The following is a 22,986-nucleotide window of genomic DNA, read 5'->3' as shown; positions in this document are numbered from 1 at the left end:
AAATAAGGAATTGGTATTCTAGGCTCTAACATCGGATTCTGAACCACATAATTTTGAATGCTTTGTACCCTTGCAGTGAGTTGATCCACACTAGATAACAGACCCTGAATGTCCATATCTGCACCTGAGTTCTGAACCACCCAGAGGTTAAGGGGAAAAGAGAGACAAAACACACTGCAGAGGAAAAAAAAAATGGTCTCAGAACTTCTCTTTTCCCTCTATTGAGATGCATTAACACTTTGTGGGCCAGCTGTACTGTTATGGACCTGGTGGTTAGGTGCACCTGGAATGACCTGATTGTTATACAAGGAAGCGGAACTAGTTCTGGGGTAGTGGGAACTCTGCTGACCGCAAACCCTCCTCCTATCACACACACTAGAAATAGCCGTGGAGCGTACCTGACTCGCCTAGACGCCTCTTCACAGCCTAAGAGCTAACTACCCCTAAAGATAGGAAACAAAGCCTCACCCTGCCTCAGAGAAATTCCCCAAAGGTAAAGGCAGCCCCCCACAAGTATTGACTGTGAGTTAAGAGGAATACACAAACACAGGAATGAAATAGGTTTCAGCAAAGGAAGCCAGTCTAACTAAACAGATTGAGGACAGCAAAGGGAACTTTGCGGTCAACACAAAAAAACTACAAATAACCACACAGAGTGTGCAAAAAGATCCCCGCACCGACTCACGGTGCGGTGGTGCCACTCTGCACCCCCAGAGCTTCCAGCTAGCAAGACAATATCATGGTAACAAGCTGGATTAAAAATTTAGCAAGAAAACAATGAGCAACTAATATCCAGCAGGAACTTAGCTTCTGCTGGAATAGACAGGTCCTCAGAAAGGTCCCAGAGAGATCTGAACCAAGGCTAAGACATCGACAGCTGGCATACACTAACGATCTGAGTGGAGTTAAATAGAGAAGCCAGTCTAGCAACAAATGAGGAGCAGGTGAGGAAGACACCTCAATGGCTAGTAGCTCCACTCACAGCCACCAGAGGGAGTTCACAGACAAAACTCGCCGAAGTACCATTCATGACCACAGGAGGGAGTTCGAGAACGGAACTCACAACAGTGCCTGCACTGTCGGCACTCGTAGTCCCGAATTCTCGTGCGGGTGTTGAGACACATGATGCCGGCGCCCAATAAGCACTGGTGTCACTGTCTCCACCTTCAGACAAATCAAACATGAGGAGGACATCCGTTCTGCTGCTGCTCTTGGGCTTCCTCTTCCTGCTCAATTGGACAGGTGGTGGGGACAGTGATGCCAGCGCTGATTGGGCACCAGGGTCAAGTGTCACAACAACTGCAGAAGAGCCCTGGGACCGTGAGTGCCAAATCCGTGGGAATTGCGCCAGCACAGGAGGGAAGTATAGGCTTTATACTTTTACGAGGGCCAAGCGAGTCTATATAAATAAGAAAAACTGCTCTAAGCACTTTGTTATACCAATTGTACAGATTTCTTTATGCACCTTATTATACCTCTGAAGGAGTGTGAACCTGACCATCTATATTGTGGTAATACTCTTATGGCAAGAGTTTAGAGATTAATCGTTATAGGAAATTTTTCGTGGTACGCTAGTAATATTCAATAGTCTTTAGTTCCTCTTTCAAATTCTACACTTTTTCTGTTTTTAATTCTTTCATTATGATATTAATAAAATTGAGTTTTATCTATGACATTGTAGCACTTCTGATTTTTACCAGCGTGTAATAGGGCACCCTGGTAATCATGTTGTAGAGTAATAAGGAAGAGCAGCTTTAGGAAAGTCAAATGCCCCCACATGTGATTCCCAATCATTTAAGAAGAAATGCATTACTTGAGGCGGAACCACAGGAATAGAAGCTAAAATGTATTTGTTGTATCAAAATTTTCTAATATACTTTTTAACTTCTAATCATTTTCACAATCTATTTTCTTTTAATTAAACTACAATTTTTTGTCTGTTTAGAAGAGATGAAAATATGTAATGTGATGAGCCTGTAAACTATTGGGGATAGAACTGATAGAAAATGATGTTTCTATCTGTAATAACTGCAGATATTCATGAAAGATTACACAAAGAAATTGAACATTTATGTTACATTCATTGGTTTCTAGATAGAGTGTTTGTCCATGAGTGGGCACATCTTCGATGGGGAGTATATGATGAATATAATGAGGAAATACCTTACTATGTTGCTGGAAACAGTAAAGTAGAAGCAACAAGGTAAGTAAATACAACTGTGCTGGGTAATGCAGTAATGTCCCATCCACTTCAGCTGAACGACACAGCAATGCTCAGTACAGCCGCTACTTTGTAGATGGAATGGAGAACAGAGCAGAAGAGACTGGAGACAATTTAAACAGATGATTGCTGAGGATTCTGAGCATTAGGCCGGGGTCACACTTGCGTATGCAATGCGAGAAACTCGCGCGAGTCTCTTACATCAATACCCGGCACTGCCGCAGTCACTCGGGACCGGAGTTTGTGGCTGCATGTATTTCTATGCAGCCCACTGGTGGACACAGACCAAAAAGGGCCCCTGTGCAAGAACAATATATAGGCCTTTGCAGCCCAAAAGCTCATCATAATGCAAAATTCCACCAACTTTTGAGATGGAAATGGTCCTCCTTTCCTTATGTGCCCTTGTGCAGCTGCACAGGTTGAACCAATGATATGCCTGCCACTGATGCAGCCGCAAGCTCCAGTCCCGAGTGCCAGCAGCAATGCAGGGTACTGATGCGAGAAACTTGGGCGAGTGAAATAGTTTATGACAGCAGACTGTCTGTCATTGCATGTCTCACACTGAGAAAACTGCTAAAAGTTATTCAGGAGTGGTGATCTTTTTTCTCCCTCTATGTTGCTGCATGCTTATGATTAGTTAACATTCTACATGGGAAGAAGTACAGGCCTCCAATAAAAATCTCTGATAATGCTAACTTGGATTTAACAGAGTATTCTCAAGTTATTAAATTACATTTTTTCTCACCTGTTTTTGGGTGAGGGGGTTGTTGGAGTTAGCTCCTGATTCCTAAACAAGGGTCTCTATGCCCCATCCCACCCCAGCTCTACCTCCTTCCTTAGGTCTGAGCATAAATGGTGTGACAATGCCAAAAATCTCAAAATATTGGCAGATTATCGCGTTACTCAAAAACGTTTCAACTTTTCAAAACTATTTATATCAGTTTTCTGACATAAAAAAAATTGATAAATTGGGGTCAAAATAGGTTTGGTATCCCATAGAAGCGCTGGTCTAGTGCGAAACGGCCGTCGTCAGCACCTGCAATCGCATGCTCCTATCCTCACTCTCCCGGCCATGATATTTTAACTGAGATTTAATAAAGGATGGAATTTTGAAGATCAATGAGTGCTATCCCTTTTCTTCTATAACCGTGGAGTTGATCTCCATAATTGTACTGACCAGGACAATCATGGAGTCAAGTCATATTTACGACATCATGAAAACACTTTAAAAGTGAAACCCAAAAAACAATGGCTGATTTGCATTTTTTCCACTGTTTCACCTTAATTATTTTTTTGCAGTTTATAGTATTTTATATAGTAAAATTAATATTTCATTTAAAATACAACTTTACCTGCAGCAAGTAGATCTCATACGGCTATGTCAATAGAAAAAAAAAACAGTTATGGCTATTGGAAAAAGGTTAGGAACAGAACTAAATAAAAAAAAAGGGGGGTTAATAAATATTAACATAATTGATTAATGCCTTTTTATAATTTCATCTGTGGATAAATAACAAATAAAAACTCCCCATGCTGTAACTTACAGGTGAGTTTTTATAGGTTTTTTTTTTCTAATTCATAGTAGTCAATAAAAAAACTAGGTTTACAGTGGAAATCATGGTAAGGGCCAGAACCGCAATCTCAAGCTCAAAATCCTGATTCATAGTTAAGAGAATTTGTCACCAGGTTTTTGCTACCCATCCTGAAAACAGCATGATCTAAGGGCAGAGATCCTGATTCTAGTGATATATCACTTACTGGGCTGCTTCCTGCAGTTTTGATAAACCACTGTTTTATCTGCTGCAGATCTACAAGTTCTCTGGATAACCCCGCCCACAGCACTGATTGACACCTTTCTGTGTACACTGTGCATAGGCATAAAGCTGCCAATCAGTGATGGGGGCGGGGTTATAGAGAGTTTATGAATATGGAGGAGTACCTGCCAGCAAGTTTACTAGTCTTCTAAAGATTATTGCCTGCTGATAAAGCAATGATTTTATCAAGATTGCAAAAAAACAGGACAACATTGTTGGAATCAGAGTCGTTGCCCCTACATTATGCTGCTCTCATAGTAGATGGCAAAAACCTAGTGACAGATTCCCTTTAAATAGATTACCCAGGATTAGAAAAATGTGGTTGCTTTCCTTCACATCCATTACCATGTTTGCCCCCAGGATGTAGGTGGTATTGCATCTCAGTGCCATTCACTTCAACAGAGCCTGGCTGTAATGCCAAATACAAAGAATTGTCAGTTGTTGCACTTTTTCAGAAAAAAAACCCAGTCATATGTAGCCCCTTCGGGAAGTCAACAGGGAAGGATATCAATTACAGGTCAGCATTAATCTACTAGCAATTTTAGAGCTTGTGCTATCATTGAATGCAGCAGTGTTATTTGAGGAAACTTAAAGAGGCTGTCCACTACTTTTGAGTGATGACCTATCCTTGAGATTAGTCATCAATGACTGATCGGCCAGGGTCCGACACCCGGCACCACTGCCGATCAGCTGTTATTGGTGTCACGGCGGCGGCCACTGGCTGAAGGACTCACTTGCGGAGCTGGCCATCTTCTGGTAGTGGCCGAGGCTTGGTCCTATACATCTGCCTCCTACTGATTTAAATAGGAGGCGGATGTGAAGTACCAAGCCTTGACCACTGCCAGAAGATGGCCAGCTCCGCAAGTGAGTCCTTCAGCCAGTGGCCGCCGCCGTGACACCAATAACAGTTGATCGACGGGGGTGCCGGGTGTCGGACCCTGATCAGACATTGATGACCTATCCCAATGACAGGTCATCAATCAAAAAGTAGTGGACAACTTCTTTAAGTTTCCTCAAGTGGTACTGCTGAATTCAATGATAGCACAAGCTCTAAAATTGCTAGTAGATCAATGCTGGCCTGTCATTGACATCCTGTCCTGTTATAGTGGACAACCGCTTTACGTTTTGGCAAGTTACAGAAGACAAAGATATGCAGAAGTGACTATAAATGGATAAGCCCATTTTACAGTTCTCATTTTCTTGTTTTTTTATAGGTGCTCCTTGGATATTTTAGGTACAAATATAGTAAAAACAAGTGAATGCCATGGAGAAAACTGTCCAACAAAGGCTTGCAACTTTGATGTAGCAACTGGACTTTATGAAGAGGGTTGTGTGTTTGTGCCCTATTATACGAGGCAGTTTTCCCAGGATTCTATAATGTATTCACAAGCGCTGCCCACGGTGCGTATTCTCATTTTATCTCTTTATGAGCATAGATAAAAGTGGCACATGCAGACAAACCAAGGACAGGTAGAAAAAAAATGAAGGAGATAAAGTTTAGACTCAGCTAAGTGGTTTCATCTGCTGCCTTAAGCTACGTTCCCACAATAAGTACTTTTGGAGTTTTTAATTATGCAGATTTTCTACATCATTTCTGCGCCTATTAGTTAAATTAGGTTACTTGAGTTTTTATTACACTTTTGAGTGCGTTTTCTTACTTGCAATTTTATCGTTATGCTATGGTTTTTGTCTCTTTTTGGTATGTTATGTTTTAAATAAAGCTGCTTTTTATATATACTTTCTGGTATTTAGCGTTGACCAAACTTTATTGATATTCATATATGGATTACATGCGTTTGTAGTGTTCTTCCACAGCAGAAACACACCAAAAACAGATATACATTCTTTTCTTCCACATCTAATGCAAGTTTATGGAGAAAATCCACACATATAACTCAGCGTTCCCGCAAGAAAAATTGATATGTTGCTAATTTTAAAAAATGCACAGCAGATCAGTTTACACAGTGTAAAAAAAACTGGGCATGAGATTTCTATAAAGTGCACTTTCCTGCTGTAATGCTACATTTTTTGCTCAGCTAAGATATACAGCATCAAAAACCCACCTAAAGCTCATTGTTGGAACTTAGGAATACTGTTTCAAGTCATAGCATTCCCATGCCATCTACTTACAGGACCATTGCAGCCAATCCTCAGGTAATTAATGGTTGATTTATTGAGATCATCTACCGCCTTAAAGGGGTATTCTCAAGTTGTCTCAGCTGCCTGCAGTCTCCTCACTTCCTGGTTTCTAGCAGGGCGGGCTCTCTTCCTTGTTTGACAGCTCTCGTGAGTAGCAGAGCTGCAGTACTGGTAGAGCTATAAGGCTGAGCAGAAGTTCTACTGTAACACATTCAGCTATCAGTGGTCTATACTTCTATCACTATATTTGCATATATAAATAACAGTGCATTTAACCAAGCACATGTCTTAAGACAGTGAGAGCTGTTATGCTGCGTGCAGGGGAATTGTGATTCTACAGAATTGATCAGAGCAACTGTAGAAAGATGGGGAGGTGAGCAGATAATTGCTGCAAGATAATTATTGTGTTAGGAGTTAACTCCTTTCCTGGACTGTAACCACTGCTACAGGGTCTGGGCAGGCTCTAGTGGCTGATCTCCATGGAAACCAGCTCTACATCATGTCAGATAAAACTCCCGAGGCAAGATAATTAAAACAAAAAAAGTAAGTCAATTGAAAACTTGCTTGCTATTTTTCTGCAGTCTAATTAATGAAATCAATGTAATAACTTGAGAATATCACCTTAAAAGTCTTTGTATGTTCTGTTCTGGCCAGATGTGAATGTCACTGCTAGAGCCATTCACTGGCCACAGTAGTGACATGTTGGTTGTGGCCAGTGATTATCTGCAGCAATTCCATGCACATCTGAACAGAACCGGAAATATGAAAACCATCATGGGAACCCAGGTAACGTTCGAAGAGGAGTGGCGGGGTAGAGTCATTTGTAATGTTTTAGAGCCTTCAACACTAAAAACAGAAAGAAAATTTAGAAGTGGAGAACTCATTGAAAGTCACATATACACAGCTGCAATATGGATCCATGTACTGTTGGCTATACTGTACTTCCATGTGCCTTTAAGAGTGGTTTCATACAGATTCATATGATGTTTTTTTTTCTATTGGAGCTATTTGGGATATATGAGAAAAATTAGGGGAAGCTCTATTGTGATCCCTAATATGAAGGTTTTGCTTCAGGGAGAATAAAATGGTGCAGTATAGTAACACCATAAAGCAATGTAAAGCAGAGCAAGGGTTAACAGGAGTGCGGTTTAATTAACAATAATGAACTCCTCAAAGGGAGATAACAGCAAAAGGGAAGACAAGTTAAACAGTATGATTGTGGTTCAACACAACAGTCTATCAACTTTAACTTATCGTGACTCCGCTGTCTTTCAGTCGCCTGTAGTCCGATAGATGATAAATGCCGGCAGAGGCCGACACTGCGTCTTCAGGCTTTCCTGCCCAACACACGGTCATGCTTCTGGCAGCAGCGGGCGGTCTCCGGTTTTGCCCGCTGAGCCCCTAGTCCATTGAACTGCAGAGCCAGATTGGGAAGCTCCGCACAAGTCTCTACCCGGCCAGTGCTCCCCTGCGCACCCACCAACAACTGTTTGCACGCACCATGATGTCTCACTTGACGCTCGTCCCTTGGTGCACCCGCCAGTATCTGACTACCTGCACACACTGCTTCACTCGGCGCTCGGCTCCCTGTGTGCCCAACGGTACTTGGGACTTCTCACTGACCCCGTCCTGGGTCTCTGCTCTGTGCTTCAACTCACTCTGCCACGTGCAGCCGGTCCCTGCTCTCTCGCTCCTTCGGAGGGAACTTTCCGCCTTTTCCCGCGCTAATCTCAGCCTTCTCCCATCGCTTACCACGTCCTCTCCTTTCAGGTCATGGGTTCTTTCCTTCTCCTCTTTCCTTCCCCCCTGCAACACTGGATGCGGCCTCGGCAGTTCTGGATCCGGCGTCTCAGAGGTCCTCTTCCTTACAGCGATGCCATGCAGCAGCACACATAATAGTACAGGTCCAAAATACAGACCAGTAGGGATTTTGTCTTTCATCTCGTTAGCACAGAGGTTCTGTACCCACAGCCAAATATTATGGTGATTGGGTGATTGGAAGTAGACCTTATTTATTTCTGACTAGCTGAAGAGCCCGGCGTTGCCTGGGCATAGTAAATATCTGTGGTTAGTTATAGCACCTCACTTCTCTTATTTTCCCATCACGCCTCTCATTTTCCCCATCACATCTTTCATTTTCCCCCTCACATCTCTCATTTTCTCCCTCACACCTCTCATTTTCCCCCTCACTCCTCTTATTTTCCCCCTCACTCCTCTCATTCCCCCCTAACACTTGTCATTTCGACCTCACATCTGTCATTTTCCGATCACTCCACTATTTTCCCTCACTCCTCTCATGTTGCACTCACACCTTTTCATTTTCACCTCAGTATATACATGTTTGTCATCTCCCTTATATATAGTATACACCTGTATGTCATCTCCTGTATATAGTATATACCTGTATGTCATCTCCCCTGTATATACTATATACCTGCTGTGTGTCATCTCCCCTGTATATAGTATATACCTGTATGTCATCTCCTCCTATATATAGTATATACCTGTATGTAATCTCCTCCTGTATATAGTATGTACCTGTGTGTCATCTCACCTATATATACTATATATCTGTGTGTCATCTCCTCCTGTATATAGTATATACCTGTATGTCATCTCCTCCTATACATAGCATATACCTGTATGTCATCTCCTCCTGTATATACTATATACCTGTAGGTAATCTGCTCCTGTATATAGTATATACCTGTGTGTCATCTCCTCCTGTATATAGTATATACCTATATGTCATCTCCTCCTGTATGTAGTATGTACCTGTATGTCATCTCCTCCTCTATATAGTATATACCTGTGTGTCATCTCTCCTGTATATAGTATATATCTGTGTGTCATCTCCTCCTGTATATAGTATATACCTGTGTGTCATCTCCCCTGTAAATAGTATATACCTGTGTGTCATCTCCTCCTGTATATAGTATACGTATATCTGTATGTCATCTCCTTCTGTATTAGACCTCGTTCACACGTTATTTGGTCAGTATTTTTACCTCAGTATTTGTAAGCTAAATTGGCAGCCTGATAAATCCCCAGCCAACAGTAAGCCCACCCCCTGGCAGTATATATTAGCTCACACATACACATAATAGACTGGTCATGTGACTGACAGCTGCCGGATTCCTATATGGTACATTTGTTGCTCTTGTAGTTTGTCTGCTTATTAATCAGATTTTTATTTTTGAAGGATAATACCAGACTTGTGTGTGTTTTAGGGCGAGTTTCATGTGTCAAGTTGTGTGTGTTGAGTTGCGTGTGGCGACATGCATGTAGCGACTTTTGTGAGATGAGTTTTGTGTGGCGACATGCGTGTAGCAACTTTTGTGAGATGAGTTTTGTGTGGCGACATGCGTGTAGCAACTTTTTGTGTGTCGAGTTGCATGTGACAGGTTAGTGTAGCAAGTTGTGTGCAGCAAGTTTTGCGCATGGCGAGTTTTGCGTGTGGCGAGTTTTATGTGTGGTGCCTTTTGAGTATGTGCAAGTTTTGTGTGAGGCAACTTTAGCATGTGTTGCAACTTTTGTGCATGTGGCAATTTTTCCGCGTGTGCAAGTTTTGCGTGTGGCGAGTTTTCCATGAGGTGAGTTTTGCACGTGTGGCGAGTTTTGCATGTGGAGAGTTTTGTGCGTGGCGAGTTTTGAGCGGCGACTTTTGTGTTTCGACTTTTATGTGGCGAGGTTGGTGTATGTGTGGTGAAATGTGCGCTGAGGGTGGTATATGTGTTCGAGCACGTGGTAGTGTGTGGCGCATTTTGTGTGTGTGTTCATATCCCCGTGTGTGGTAATTATCCCATGTCGGGGCCCCACCTTAGCAACTGTACAGTATATACTCTTTGGCGCCATCGCTCTCATTCTTTAAGTCCCCCTTGTTCACATCTGGCAGCTGTTAATTTGCCTCCAACACTTTTCCTTTCATTTTTTCCCCATTATGTAAATAGGGGCAAAATTGTTTGGTGAATTGGAAAGCGCGGGGTTAAAATTTCACCTCACAACATAGCCTATGATGCTCTCGGGGTCCAGACGTGTGACTGTGCAAAATTTTGTGGCTGTAGCTGCGACGGTTCAGATGCCAATCCCGGACATACATACACACATACACACATACATACACACATTCAGCTTTATATATTAGATAAGTTATTATAGAGGCTTTCCAGGATACAAAATTGACCCTAAAATAAGGGATGGTATAAAATAATGAAAATTACTGGAATACCAAGTAAATGTTATGCTTTCAGTGGTTCCTGCAGATACATAAAGGGATGAAGTCCCATCTATGAGTCACTTGACCACTGCAGCCAATCACCGGCCTCAGTGATCACATTCTGTACGTTTAAACATCACAGCGGTTTCGGACGTCATCTATTCTGGGGAACACAAATTCAAGGGCTAACTAATGATAGTTTTGTTTGGTATTTTGTCTTTATTTTATAACTTTCCCAACCTTAAAGTCCATTTTATAGAATTCAAGAAAACTCCTTTAAAGTATTGCATATGTTGTACCCATATCCTTGGTTCAAGGCTACAGGAAAGTCCATTATACATCAAGAATATTTTTTTGCTAATCGTCAATACATTTTATAGGTAACAGATTTCTGTGATGTCGATACCCATAACTCGGAAGCTCCCAATCTACAAAACAGAATGTGCAATTATCGCAGCACATGGGATGTTATCAAGGACTCAACAGATATAAGCTCCAGTCCTCCAAGACCTGACTTCAGTCTTCCAGTCCCATCATTCTCTCTGCTGCAGTATAGAGACAGAGTGATAACTCTAGTCCTTGATGTGTCCGGAAGCATGATGCTGGTGGGTTACATTCTTATGATGCTGCTCATGCTTCTTTATTACTCTTAAATAAGACTTTCATATTTATTTGGAGTTTGGATCAATCGTAAAAAGGGAATCTGTGATCTGGTTTTTGCTATGTAATCTGAGAGTAGAATGAAGAATGATATAGGGCCATAGACCATGATTCCAGGGAGGTATCATTTAAAAAGTTGTGTTTTGTTGTTTTAATAAAGTCAGTGTTTTATCAGCAGGAGATTATCACTAAATGACTATTTGTCTTGTGCCTCCTAGTCCAACCACATCCCCCACCAATGACTAGCAGCTTTATATCAATATACATTGCACTTAGAAAACTGCCAGTGGTGTAGGCGGGGTTATACAGAGCTCAGCATTCTGAGCTCTGCTAGATCTGCAACACAGTAAACTGTTATTCTATCCCAACCGCTGCACCCTAAGTGATATATTGCTGGGATCGGGCTCTCTGCCCCTACATCGGGCTGCTGTCAGATTACAAAGCAAAATCCTGCTGATAGATTTCATTTAAATGAGTTGTCCCACATTTATAAATAAGTAGCCCCCCACCATTCACAAGAATGGGGGTCATGTGCCCTAGTTTTGAATATTGCATTGGTCAAGCATGCACACTGCTTCTCTATTTAAAGTCTATGGGCCCGATAGAGATAGTAGGCAGCACGTGGAACGGTAGTGTGCATGTGCAACCATCTCTCCATTGAAACATGGAACACAGAACCCTCATTCTTGAGAAATGATCAGCAGACAAAAATAAAAATGTTTTGTAGTAGTAAACTCTTTTTAGCAATTAAATGTGTGCATATCAATTGTCAACTTTATGTTACTTCTTACCTACTAAAGTCTTATGCACACAATGGAGTCATGAAAAGAGGCTGAACAGTGGGAAAAAACGTTTCTGTGGCTCTGTTCTATCGAGCTGTATAAAGTCCATGTATCCCCAACCGGTGATCCATACTGCGCCATATTACAGAACCTATATCTCCTAGAAACAGTGCTACTAAGAGAAAATGGCTAAAAAAATCAGAATCGAACAGGACATCGCACTGACTGATGTCATAAAAATAATCTAAGAAACTTTTATATACTTAATATGAAGTATACCGTATTTTTCCGACTATAAGACGCACTTTTTCCCCCAAAAAATTGTGAGGAAAATGGGGGGTGCGTCCTATAGTTGGAACGCAGGCTTACCGGCAATGTTGCGGGGATGATGTGGCGCGGTGAGCGGTATGGCGTGAGCAGGGTCCAGTCCACATTTGAGGTGAATCCGCGGCCCGGTATTGAAGGAGAGCAGCAGAGCTGGGTCAGTTACGGTTTTCCCGGTGGCGGCGGCCATCCTCCTGAGGCCGCGCGTGCGCAGATTGAGTTTTCTGCTTCCTGGGGCTTCAGGAAAATGGCCACGGGAGGCCGCACATGCGCAGATGGAGATCGCGGCGGCCATTTTCCTGAAGCCAAGTTCGCAGATTGAGATCTCGGCTTCAGGAAAATGGCTGCCGCGATCTCCATCTGCGCACGCGCAGCCTCCCGCGGCCATTTTCCTGAAGCCCTGGGAAGCAGAGTACTGAATCTGCGCACGCGCGGCCTCAGAAAGATGGCCGCCGCCACCGGGAAAACCGTAACTCACCCAGCTCTGCTGCTCTCCTTCAATACCGGGCCGCGGATTCACCTCAAATGTGGACGGGACCCTGCTCACGCCATACCGCTCACCGCGCCACATCATCCCCGCACCTCTGTTGCCACCACAATGCCGGTAAGCCCACCACCACCGGGAAAACTGTGACTCACCCAGCTCTGCTGCTCTCCTTCAATACTGCCGTGGCGTCACCTCAAATCTGGAAGGGACCCTGGCCGCCGCCACCTGAGGAAGTGACCGCACATCTTCCGCCGCCACAGCACTGCCACAACCTCCCCATGGACACCAGGCCACGGCGTCGCCCACCTAAGCAGGATGGGACCCTGCTCAGGTGCACGCCGTTCCACCCACCGCACCTCAGCATCACCCCACCTCTGCCACCACCATGCCTCCTGTGACCCTGCTCTGCCACTGCCTGCCCTCAGGTAAGAGATCTTAAATTCAGACAATAAGACGGACACCCATCTTATAAAAAATGTTTTTTTCTGCAATTTTCACCCCAAATTTGGGGTGCATCTTATGGTATGGTGCGTCTTATAGTTCGAAAAATACGGTAATTCATAAAAATGTATAATAAGGCTCCACAGTAGTCTAATGTCATCCTAGTATGACTGCACACAACATGGAAGTTTATATACAGTAGATGCCTAATTCATTCATGTATTTAATAATATGGTTTTAGCTTTTCAATGCTTTTTCCTTATTTCATGTATTTGATTCCAAACTTACAGCTCCATTTATTTAGTTACATTTCCTTCTTTGCAGAATGATCGTATAAGACGTCTACACCAGGCCGCAGACATATTCCTCACCCAGATTACTGAAACCTCCACCTATATTGGGATAGTTGAGTTCTCCAAGTCTGCATCTGTCATTTCCCCACTAGAGAAAATCAACGATCAACAACGAGAGAGACTGAAATCATTGATCCCATCTTCAGCCACCGACGAAGGGACAAACATCTGCTCTGGAATCGTCACTGGGTTGGAGGTAGCGTCCCACCATTCCTGAATGTCATAATGTGGCTCTCCTCAGGGACTAAAGACAAGCTCGGTAGAAAATCTTGTAGCCAATCTTCGGTCATAGGGTTTGTGTACACCGCAGCTCAGAGATGCCAGCGTAACCGTTGAGTTTTTGAAGCAGGAGATGCTTCAGGTAAATTCTGGCGGTGTTTTCCTGTAGCATATTTGGCACATTTTTGGTCGTTTTTGCAGTGAATCTACCTCCTGTGTCTTTTTATTTACCGTAACTGTATTTATAAACTAGTGAGTAGTTTCCAAATGGATGATGCCTGAAGAATGAACCGGTCGCTTATTTTAGCCGCTTCATGGCTCAAAAAGTCTGAACCAAAAGAAGCTCATAAAGACTGAACATTTGCACAGCAAGTCTTTTTGATGTTGCAGTACATATGCTAATTCTTTTCATCATTTTTTAAGTGCTTTTTCAGGTGGGTTATTATTATAAGGCCAGAGTCGCACTACCGTAGAATACGGACGAGTGCTATGCGGAAAAAAAAATCGCACAGCACTCGGACCAGTATTCATCTATGGGGCAGCTCCCATCACCGTTTTTTTGATCAGCCGTATTGTAGGTGCAAGTGAAATCGCAGCATGCTGTGATTGTCACCGACACTCGGCCGAGTCTCGGCTCACTCACACCCATATAAGCCAATGGGTGCGAGTGAGACAACACACATCACTCGGATATCATCAGAGTGATGCGCGTTATACGTTGACCCTGGCAATGGAGGAGATGGAGAAATTCATTTCAATGTCCTCCAAATTAAGGCTGTGTATTTATACTCAAGGTAATCATCAGTAAAGGAGAGACAAACTCCATGAATGTGGATACACAGTTTTTCTTTTTACATCATGCTACACAAATTGGGTGAAATTGGCTTGATAACGGTGGTCCACAGTGACCAACCAAAGAAAAGAAAAATCAGTAGAAAATAAACTCAGAAACCTAATCCGGAATAGGCAGGGTGGTGCCAAAGGCGAATGCTTCAGATTGTCCAGCAAGCTCTTTCCACCCAATGACCTCACTGATAACATTTATCCATCCACAGGATAGATTAACATGTGGTATAGATCATCATTCATCTCTTATTCGGCCAGCTACATGCACTTTTGACTGTGCTGAGTATGAATGTTATATTTGGTGTGTAGGTAGCATTGCGTCCCAGTCGTCTAATCCGAATTGCACCCTGCTTCATGAATGGCATCATAGATGACTTCCTACTTTAAATGTCTATTTTCTTTGTTCTTCATGAAGATAAACTTGGGTTGAGGTTTAGTCTGATTACCACCTTTCCAAAACTCAAAATTCAAGCATCGAGTGATGAGTCTCCTGAAAAACATGAGTCAAATGCTAAATGTATATTATGTATTTTTTTGCATAATGAGTTTTGTTTCAAATCCAGGTGAATAAAAATTTAGATGGCTCTGCACAAGGAACCGAGATTGTACTGATAACCGATGGAGAAGATAATTATGACACCAGACTTTGCTTTCCAAATATTGCAGCAAGTGGAGCTGTCATACACGTCATAGCACTTGGACCGTATGCCGAAAAAGAACTTGAAAATATTGCAGCAATGACCGGTAATGAAACACAGTGAGACAGACAATAAATATAGAGATGCAGTAATGGCCAAATGTGTTGGCATCCATGAAATTGTTCCAGAAAAAAGTAGTATTTCTCCCAGGAAATTATTGCAATTACACATGTTTTGCTATACACATGTTTAATTTCCTTTGTGTGCATTGGTACAACACAAAAAAAACAGAAATAAATGCAAATTTGACATTATTTTACACAAAACCTCAACAATGGACCGAAGAAGATTGTTGGCACACTCAACGTAATATTTGGTGGCACACCCTTTGGAATAAATCACTTTAATCAGTCACTTCCTATAACCATCAACAAGCTTTTTACAACTCTCAACTGGAATTTTCGACCTCTCTTCTTTAGAAAACTGCTCCAGGTCTCTTATATTTGAAGGGTCTTCTCCCAACTGCAATTTTAAGATGTCTCCACAGTTGTTAAATGGGATTTAGATCTGGACTCATTGCTGGCCACTTCAAATCTCTCCAGCGCTTTGTTTACATCCATTTCTGGGTGCTTCTTGAAGTATGTTTGGGGTTATTGTCCTTCTGGAAGACCAATTACCTGGGATGCAAACCCAGCTTACTGACACTGGGCATTATATTGAAGCTCAAAATCTTTTGGTAATCTTCAGATTTCATGATGTCTTGCACACAATCAAGGCACCCTGTGCTAGAGGCATCAAACAACCACAAAACATCTTGAACCGCCACCATATTTGACTGTAGGTACTGTGTTCTTTCCTTTATAGGCGTCACTCAGTTTTTGGCAAATAGTACATGAGAACAATGGATGCTATGTCAGTAGTGCCGCTGATCTACAGATGCAGAAGTTATAGGAGCAGTACAGCCTCTTTAAAGTCTGACTTTTCTTCTTTTTTGTTAAAGTCAAGTTTACTTGATTTGAGCAAGGATTTACAAATTTCTACTGGCCAACGATAGGACTGGGGCCTTGTTACAGATTTTACATTGGGGCCTATACCTGGTACAATACAATATGTCTATTGGTATTATCCTGTTTACTCACCCATTACATATTTTACACTAGAACTTGCATATTTTGTTTTATAACTTAATCATTTTTTCCAGGAGGACGACAATTTGCTGTTTTGAATAACTTGGACGCTAACGGTATAATTGATGCTTTCAGTAGAATTTTACCTGTAGATGGACATGACCAACAGCAGACCATTCAGGTGATGCCTCAGATCCTGTTATGTCTAAATTGTTAAAATTATTGATTTATAAAAAAGGATGAATAAATTATATTTTTCTCTTTTTATTTTATTTATTTTCTTACCCGAATGTTTAAAGATATACTAATGTGGTTGTGGCTTCAAGGCAACCTATTTTTAAATGGATTTTGTATAGATTGATTGGTTGAAGCTTGGGAATTCCTTCTTCCATGTTGGATATTTAAATGAATAAGTTACTGGTCTATGGATTGCATAGACGCACTAGAGCTCTCTGCTCTGGCAAATAGATAGGGATCCAGAGTAGTGAAACCTTCTATGACATCCTAATGCCAAAATATGGAATATTGTCCAGGGTTATCATTGTAGGATAGCTCCTTAGTAGAATAAGCAGCAGACAATAGGACCTGAAAAAGCATAGCGATAATCCATGAATATCAACCTTAAGTAACAAAAACATACACTGGGGCGAAAATTTACTGCATATTTAAGAAGTTAATGGCTGTTACTCAGCAAAAAGTCAAAATTAACTGTTTTAGTGGCTAATTTTCTCATGTCATGTTATTTTGGGAAGCCTTTAACTTTTTTGTGGGGTGCACTACCATATAGTAGCTACTACTTCTAATTTTCCAGTACTATATTTGTAGAAAAGTTAGGGTTCCTCAGTGAGGTCTCTTGGTTGTTTTGAGCTCCGTTGACCAAACAAAGTTTGACAACCGCTGTTTTGGTGTTTTAGACCATTAGACACATAAATCAATGAATATGTGTTATATCTTGCACCAATTATGGTAGCTGTATTTTGTGTACTTCTTATTGAATCTATTGCTATTAATACAACTGTGACCAATAGTTAATAATATATATTTTTATAATAGCTGGAGAGCACATCTTTAGACCTTAAGCCAAGAACATGTCTGAATGGCACCATCTTCGTTGACTGGACAGTGGGGAACGACACCTCATTTATGGTCACCTGGCAGACTGCCGTACCAAATATTCAATTACGAGATCCAAAAGGGATCCTGTATACTGAAGCACAATTCATCAGCGATGCCACTTCAAAGTTATCCAGCCTTCAGCTGCCGGGAACAGCAGAGGTAATGTTGTGTAGATCAACAAGTCTCAAAATTGTTGTTGAAGCACAGAAGCATTTGGATGTATATACCCAGGGCAGTTTCTAGCCCAAAAATGACACAGGGCGAGAGTAGGAAATTTCTCCCCCCCCCCCCCCCCCCCCGGCACCGAAAATAATACTATCAGTGTGGGAGTGCAGGTTGAAGCTACGTTCACATTTGCGTTGTGCGCCGCAGCGTCGGCGCCGCAACGCACAACGCAAATAAAAACGCAGCAAAACGCATGCACAACGCTGCGTTTTGCGCCGCATGCGTCGTTTTTTTCATTGAATTTGGACGCAGCAAAAATGCAACTTGCTGCGTCCTCTGCGCACCGACGCGGGCGCCGCAGCGACGCATGCGGCGCAAAACGCAAGTGCGCCGCATGTCCATGCGCCCCCATGTTAAATATAGGGGCGCATGACGCATGCGGCGCCGCTGCGGCGCCCGACGCTGCGGCGAGGACCGCAAATGTGAACGTAGCCTTATAGACTGTGGTGTGTGCGGTGCGGGGGGGGGGGCGCGGCGACGCGAGGCGATGATCTGACCGCTCAGCTGTCAGATTTGCAGCTGAGTTCGGGCAGGGCGCGCCCAGCACTGAGCGCGGCATCCGCGCCCCTGACAGCCCTTAAACAGCAGCAGCAGCGGGCAGGGGACCACCGGGGCCCGAGGCCTCTCCTGCGCCCCCCGGCCCCACGGCGCCCCGTGTGGCCGCCCTGCCCGCCCTGTTGAAGAAACGGCCCTGTATATACCGTATGCCTGTCTATGGTTGCACCAATCACTAGTTTAGTAACATAACACCTTAGGTAATTATTGTCATGTTCTACTGGGTTCAGGGGATGCATTTTGAATAATTTGAGGGGTTTTTTAATATTTACATAGACTATTAGTGCAAAACATCTAGAAATGTTGCCAAATTTTTGCAGAACTCGAAGTTTCACAACAATCTAAATACTTTTAGCTACTTTGTGTTTACACCATTCCTGGCCTTTGTTGCAAAGTGAGCAGAGTTGGGGTACGGCAAGTCATGACGCAGCCCACACGTCACATTTATGAAAGTTTACACCACTCTGTTGGCATAAATTCTACCAGAAATGTACACCTGCACATGGCTGGAGTAACATTTCTGGCAGAGGCGCTCAACACATATAACACCCGGCTAATTCATTAAGTGGTGCTCCTCTCTTAATGAATTAGGCACATCTTACTCCAACAGTCCCTTCATTAAGACCGGGGTGCAAAATGTCAGTTCTCTTGAACTGGGTGAATTGTAAAAAAAAATTAGTAGCCCTGGTATAGATCACATACACATAAGAAAGATTTCTGATTTCCAGTTGTCTAGTTCAGAAAACCCAGTTGCAAATGCTACACTATGGCTACCTATTTCAGCATTTTCAGCTATTAGGTGGAGAAAAAAAACCTATAATTTGTTTCTGAGCTTATAGGACCCATCTTTTCCATGCATTACACAAATAGCGCATTAACCACAAGTCCCCAGTAGCGACACTTCAGAAAACTGAATACTTACTGCCATGTTCTCCTGCAAATGACATCTAATTGTTGGTGGTTTAAGCTATTTAACATCCTGTAGTCAGATTTAATTGGGGGGACCATTGTAAAAGATTGTAAAAGACAGGCAAACTTTATGAAAATGTATACGGTAATTCTTTATTGAAATCACATTCCTATTAATTATGTAACCCATGATTTAGAAGGATCTTACTTATATCAATAAACTATAAGGTTTCCTACATTTCTGTATAACAATATGTTGCCCTATTTTAAGTTAATATAACCACTTAATCACCTTTCTATTTTCCGCCACTAGAAACCTGATTTTAGCTCATTCACAGGGCTTTATATTTGTACAATTTTTATTGTTAAGATTTATTCTTTTATTACTATTAAGGTTATAAAAAAAATGAGAGGTTATCCTTTCCGATATAATCAATTTGATAAATAATGCATACAGCTTAAGTTATTGGGTTGGTCAGGCACCAAACATTGAGAAGTTCATGAACACTTTTGCAACTATACTTTTATTTTTTCACTATTTTATTTTTAAACATTCAGTCCTAGTGTTGCGGAAACTGCAACCTTCTCCTTACATAACATGGCTGATTTGTGTCTTTTATGACCCAGTAGCTACAACACATAGAAGATACGCAGTAATCCTTATTTATCACCTGTTTCCCAGAACTTGTACAGTAATGGGCAATGTCACTATATTGTAAATAAGGCCCTTATTGATGTAGCAGATGGAAAGACAAAGCATGGCCGTAGACTGGAGATAGATATTGGTCTATAAGTAAAGGTGTTCTCTAGGAATAGAACAAAAGGAAAAGAAAATATAGTAACATAGTTATTAGGGTTAAAGGAAGACTTTAAGTCCATCTAGTTCAACCCATAGCCTAACCTAACATGCCCTAACATTTTGATCCAGAGGAAGGCAAAAAAAAACCATGTGGCAAATAGTAAGCTCCACTTTGGGGAAAAAAATTCCTTCCTGACTCCACATACGGCAGTCAGACTAGTTCCCTGGATCAACGCCCTATCAAGGAATCTAGTGTATATACCCTGTAACATTATACTTTTCCAGAAGGGTATCCAGTCCCCTCTTAAATTTAAGTAATGAATCACTCATTACAACATCATACGGCAGAGAGTTCCATAGTCTCACTGCTCTTACAGTAAAGAATCCGCGTCTGTTATTATACTTAAACCTTCTTTCCTCCAGACGTAGAGGATGCCCCCTTGTCCCTGTCTCCGGTCTATGATTAAAAAGATCATCAGAAAGGTCTTTGTACTGTCCCCTCATATATTTATACATTAAAATAAGATCACCCCTTAGTCTTCGTTTTTCCAAACTAAATAGCCCCAAGTGTAATAACCTATCTTGGTATTGCAGACCCCCCAGTCCTCTAATAACCTTGGTCGCTCTTCTCTGCACCCGCTCTAGTTCAGCTATGTCTTTCTTATACATCTGAGACCAGAACTGTGCACAGTATTCTAAGTGTGGTCGCACTAGTGACTTGTATAGAGGTAAAATTATGTTCTCCTCATGAGCATCTATGCCTCTTTTAATGCATCCCATTATTTTATTTGCCTTTGTAGCAGCTGCCTGACACTGGCCACTGAATATGAGTTTGTCATCCACCCATACACCCAGGTCTTTTTCATTGACGGTTTTGCCCAGAGTTTATAGAATTAAGCACATAGTTATACATCTTATTACTTCTACCCAAGTGCATGACCTTACATTTATCCCCATTAAAGCTCATTTGCCATTTATCAGCCCAAGCTTCTAGTTTACATAAATCATCCTGTAATATAAAATTGGCCTCCCCTGTATTGATTACCCTGCAGAGTTTAGTGTCATCTGCAAATATTGAAATTCTACTCTGAATGCCCCCTACAAGGTCATTAATAAATATGTTAAAAAGAAGAGGGCCCAATACTGACCCCTGTGGTACCCCACTGCTAACCGTGACCCAGTCCAAATGTGCTCCATTAATAACCACCCTTTGTTTCCTATCCCTGAGCCAGCTCTCAATCCACTTACACATATTTTCCCCTATCCCCATTATTCTCATTTTATGTAACAACCTTTTGTGTGGCACTGTATCAAAAGCTTTTGAAAAGTCCATATACACTATGTCCACTGGGTTCCCTTGGTCCAGTCCGGAATTTACCTCTTCATAGAAGCTGATCAAATTAGTCTGACATGAACGGTCCCTAGTAAACCCGTGCTGACACTGGGTCATGAGGTTATTCCTCTTCAGATACTCCAGCATAGCGTCCCTTTGAATGCCCTCCAGGATTTTACCCACAGTAGAGGTTAAGCTTACTGGCCTTTAATTACTGAGTTCAGTTTTTGTCCCCGTTTTGAATATTGGCACCACATTTGCTATAAGCCAGTCCTGTGGTACAGACCCTGTTATTATGGACATTATGAATACATTCCTAAAGACCCTTATTTAGCAAATAAAATGTGTTTTGTCTAGGAAGATAATCACTGTTGTACATCAAAATAGCCAGTAGGAAACTTGGTTGCTGTGACCTCGCTTCGCTGTACGTGGTATTAGTTATCTCCAGGTCACAACAGTGGAGCTTCCTTCTGCACATACTCACAAGATACTTTCTAATGAACATCCTAGGACAGGTTTCTGTGTCATATGGTTTGTGTGTCCACTGCGCCATGGGGCTGGGCTTACCTAGGAGGTGTGTGGCTAAGCAGTTTTCACTGAAGTTAGTGGTTTTCAATGGAGCTCCTGATGGTGGAGTCAACCAAGGCTGCACAGTGCCACCAGGTAGGCAGTCTCCGATCCTATGGCTGGTCCCCCCAGGGGTCAGGACATGGAGTAACTGAAAGGCAGGACTAAAACTCTGTTCAGACTATTCACATTCTGGGTGCTCTGACAAAATGGATACTGAAACAGAGTCACAGACAAAGCTGGATTCAGATACTGGCACAGGCTCGACAGAACGGACTCAGGAATACTACCCAGGACTGACACAGGTGCAGGTTCAAGTACTGACAGAACGGTTGCAGGATTCAGGAACTGCCAGTGCGGCGTCTCAGGGTTTAGATCCTGCCGGGGCAGCTTCCCAGGGTTCACACTACTTAGGGAGCTATAGGGGTTTCTCAGGTCCCTCTCTACTAGGGAGGGCGCATTTTATACAGTTATACAGTTGTATATATTATGGAGTCAGAATACATAGAGTCTGACATGTCAGTGAATATTAATTTAGACTGTTTTAGAGTATTTATCAAAAAGAAACTAACCTTGATAAGTTTTGTAGCCTGAAGTTATAAAGTTAGCTAAATTCTAAATGCAGCTTTGGGAGATATAATAGGTTTTAACAAGTACACAATACACAGTGCTATAATTTTTACAAGTTAGTCAACTATTTATGTAGATTTTTTTATGGAAGATAAGTGAGTAAATGATGTTCAAAGCTGAATAGATGCTCAAATTTCCAAGTAAATCAGGGTCCAATGTTATGTTATAGTATAATTATTCTGGAAGGCTGAAAGAAGTTCCCCAGGGAATACTGTAATTAATCTAACCCCTATTAAATACTGCTGTACATAATTCTCATATGTGAAGTGAGTGCAAATACTCAGCAATGAAATCTACAATTTATGGTCCAGATTAGTATATTTGACCTAAAACTCAGGTTCTCTTTAAGTCACTATCATGCACCTTTAGATTGGACAAGTTAAAATCCAATATATCTGATACTTCCTTTCTCTAACAGTAGATGATGTCTAGTGACTCCATACACATTAAATGGGCTATCGGTCCCACAGATTTCAGATTCCCCCAATGTTCACCTGAAGATATTAGACAATTTTGGTATAAACCCACTTGAATTTTATATACGGTATAACATTTACAATAGAATCAACCTGTATTTATTTTTTT

At 42.0% G+C, this 22,986-nt stretch overlaps 1 protein-coding gene across 1 annotated transcript in view; it reads left to right on the top strand.

Annotated features, from left to right (window-relative positions):
• The window catches only part of LOC143788544 (calcium-activated chloride channel regulator 1-like), a 70,144-nt gene that overhangs the window by 30,139 nt on the left and 17,019 nt on the right, over positions 1–22,986 (top strand). Inside the window, exons 4-10 of the mRNA XM_077278279.1 lie at positions 2,095–2,203; positions 5,250–5,436; positions 10,771–10,995; positions 13,409–13,633; positions 15,066–15,246; positions 16,342–16,448; positions 17,321–17,542. Coding sequence (XP_077134394.1) covers positions 2,095–2,203; positions 5,250–5,436; positions 10,771–10,995; positions 13,409–13,633; positions 15,066–15,246; positions 16,342–16,448; positions 17,321–17,542 — 1,256 coding nt within the window. The remainder of the gene's footprint in view (positions 1–2,094; positions 2,204–5,249; positions 5,437–10,770; positions 10,996–13,408; positions 13,634–15,065; positions 15,247–16,341; positions 16,449–17,320; positions 17,543–22,986) is intronic.

This window comes from Ranitomeya variabilis, chromosome 8 (assembly GCF_051348905.1).
Source record: "Ranitomeya variabilis isolate aRanVar5 chromosome 8, aRanVar5.hap1, whole genome shotgun sequence".
Lineage (NCBI taxonomy): Eukaryota > Metazoa > Chordata > Amphibia > Anura > Dendrobatidae > Ranitomeya > Ranitomeya variabilis.
Note: the sequence above shows the minus strand (reverse complement) of the source record. Positions and strands in the feature narration are given on the sequence as shown.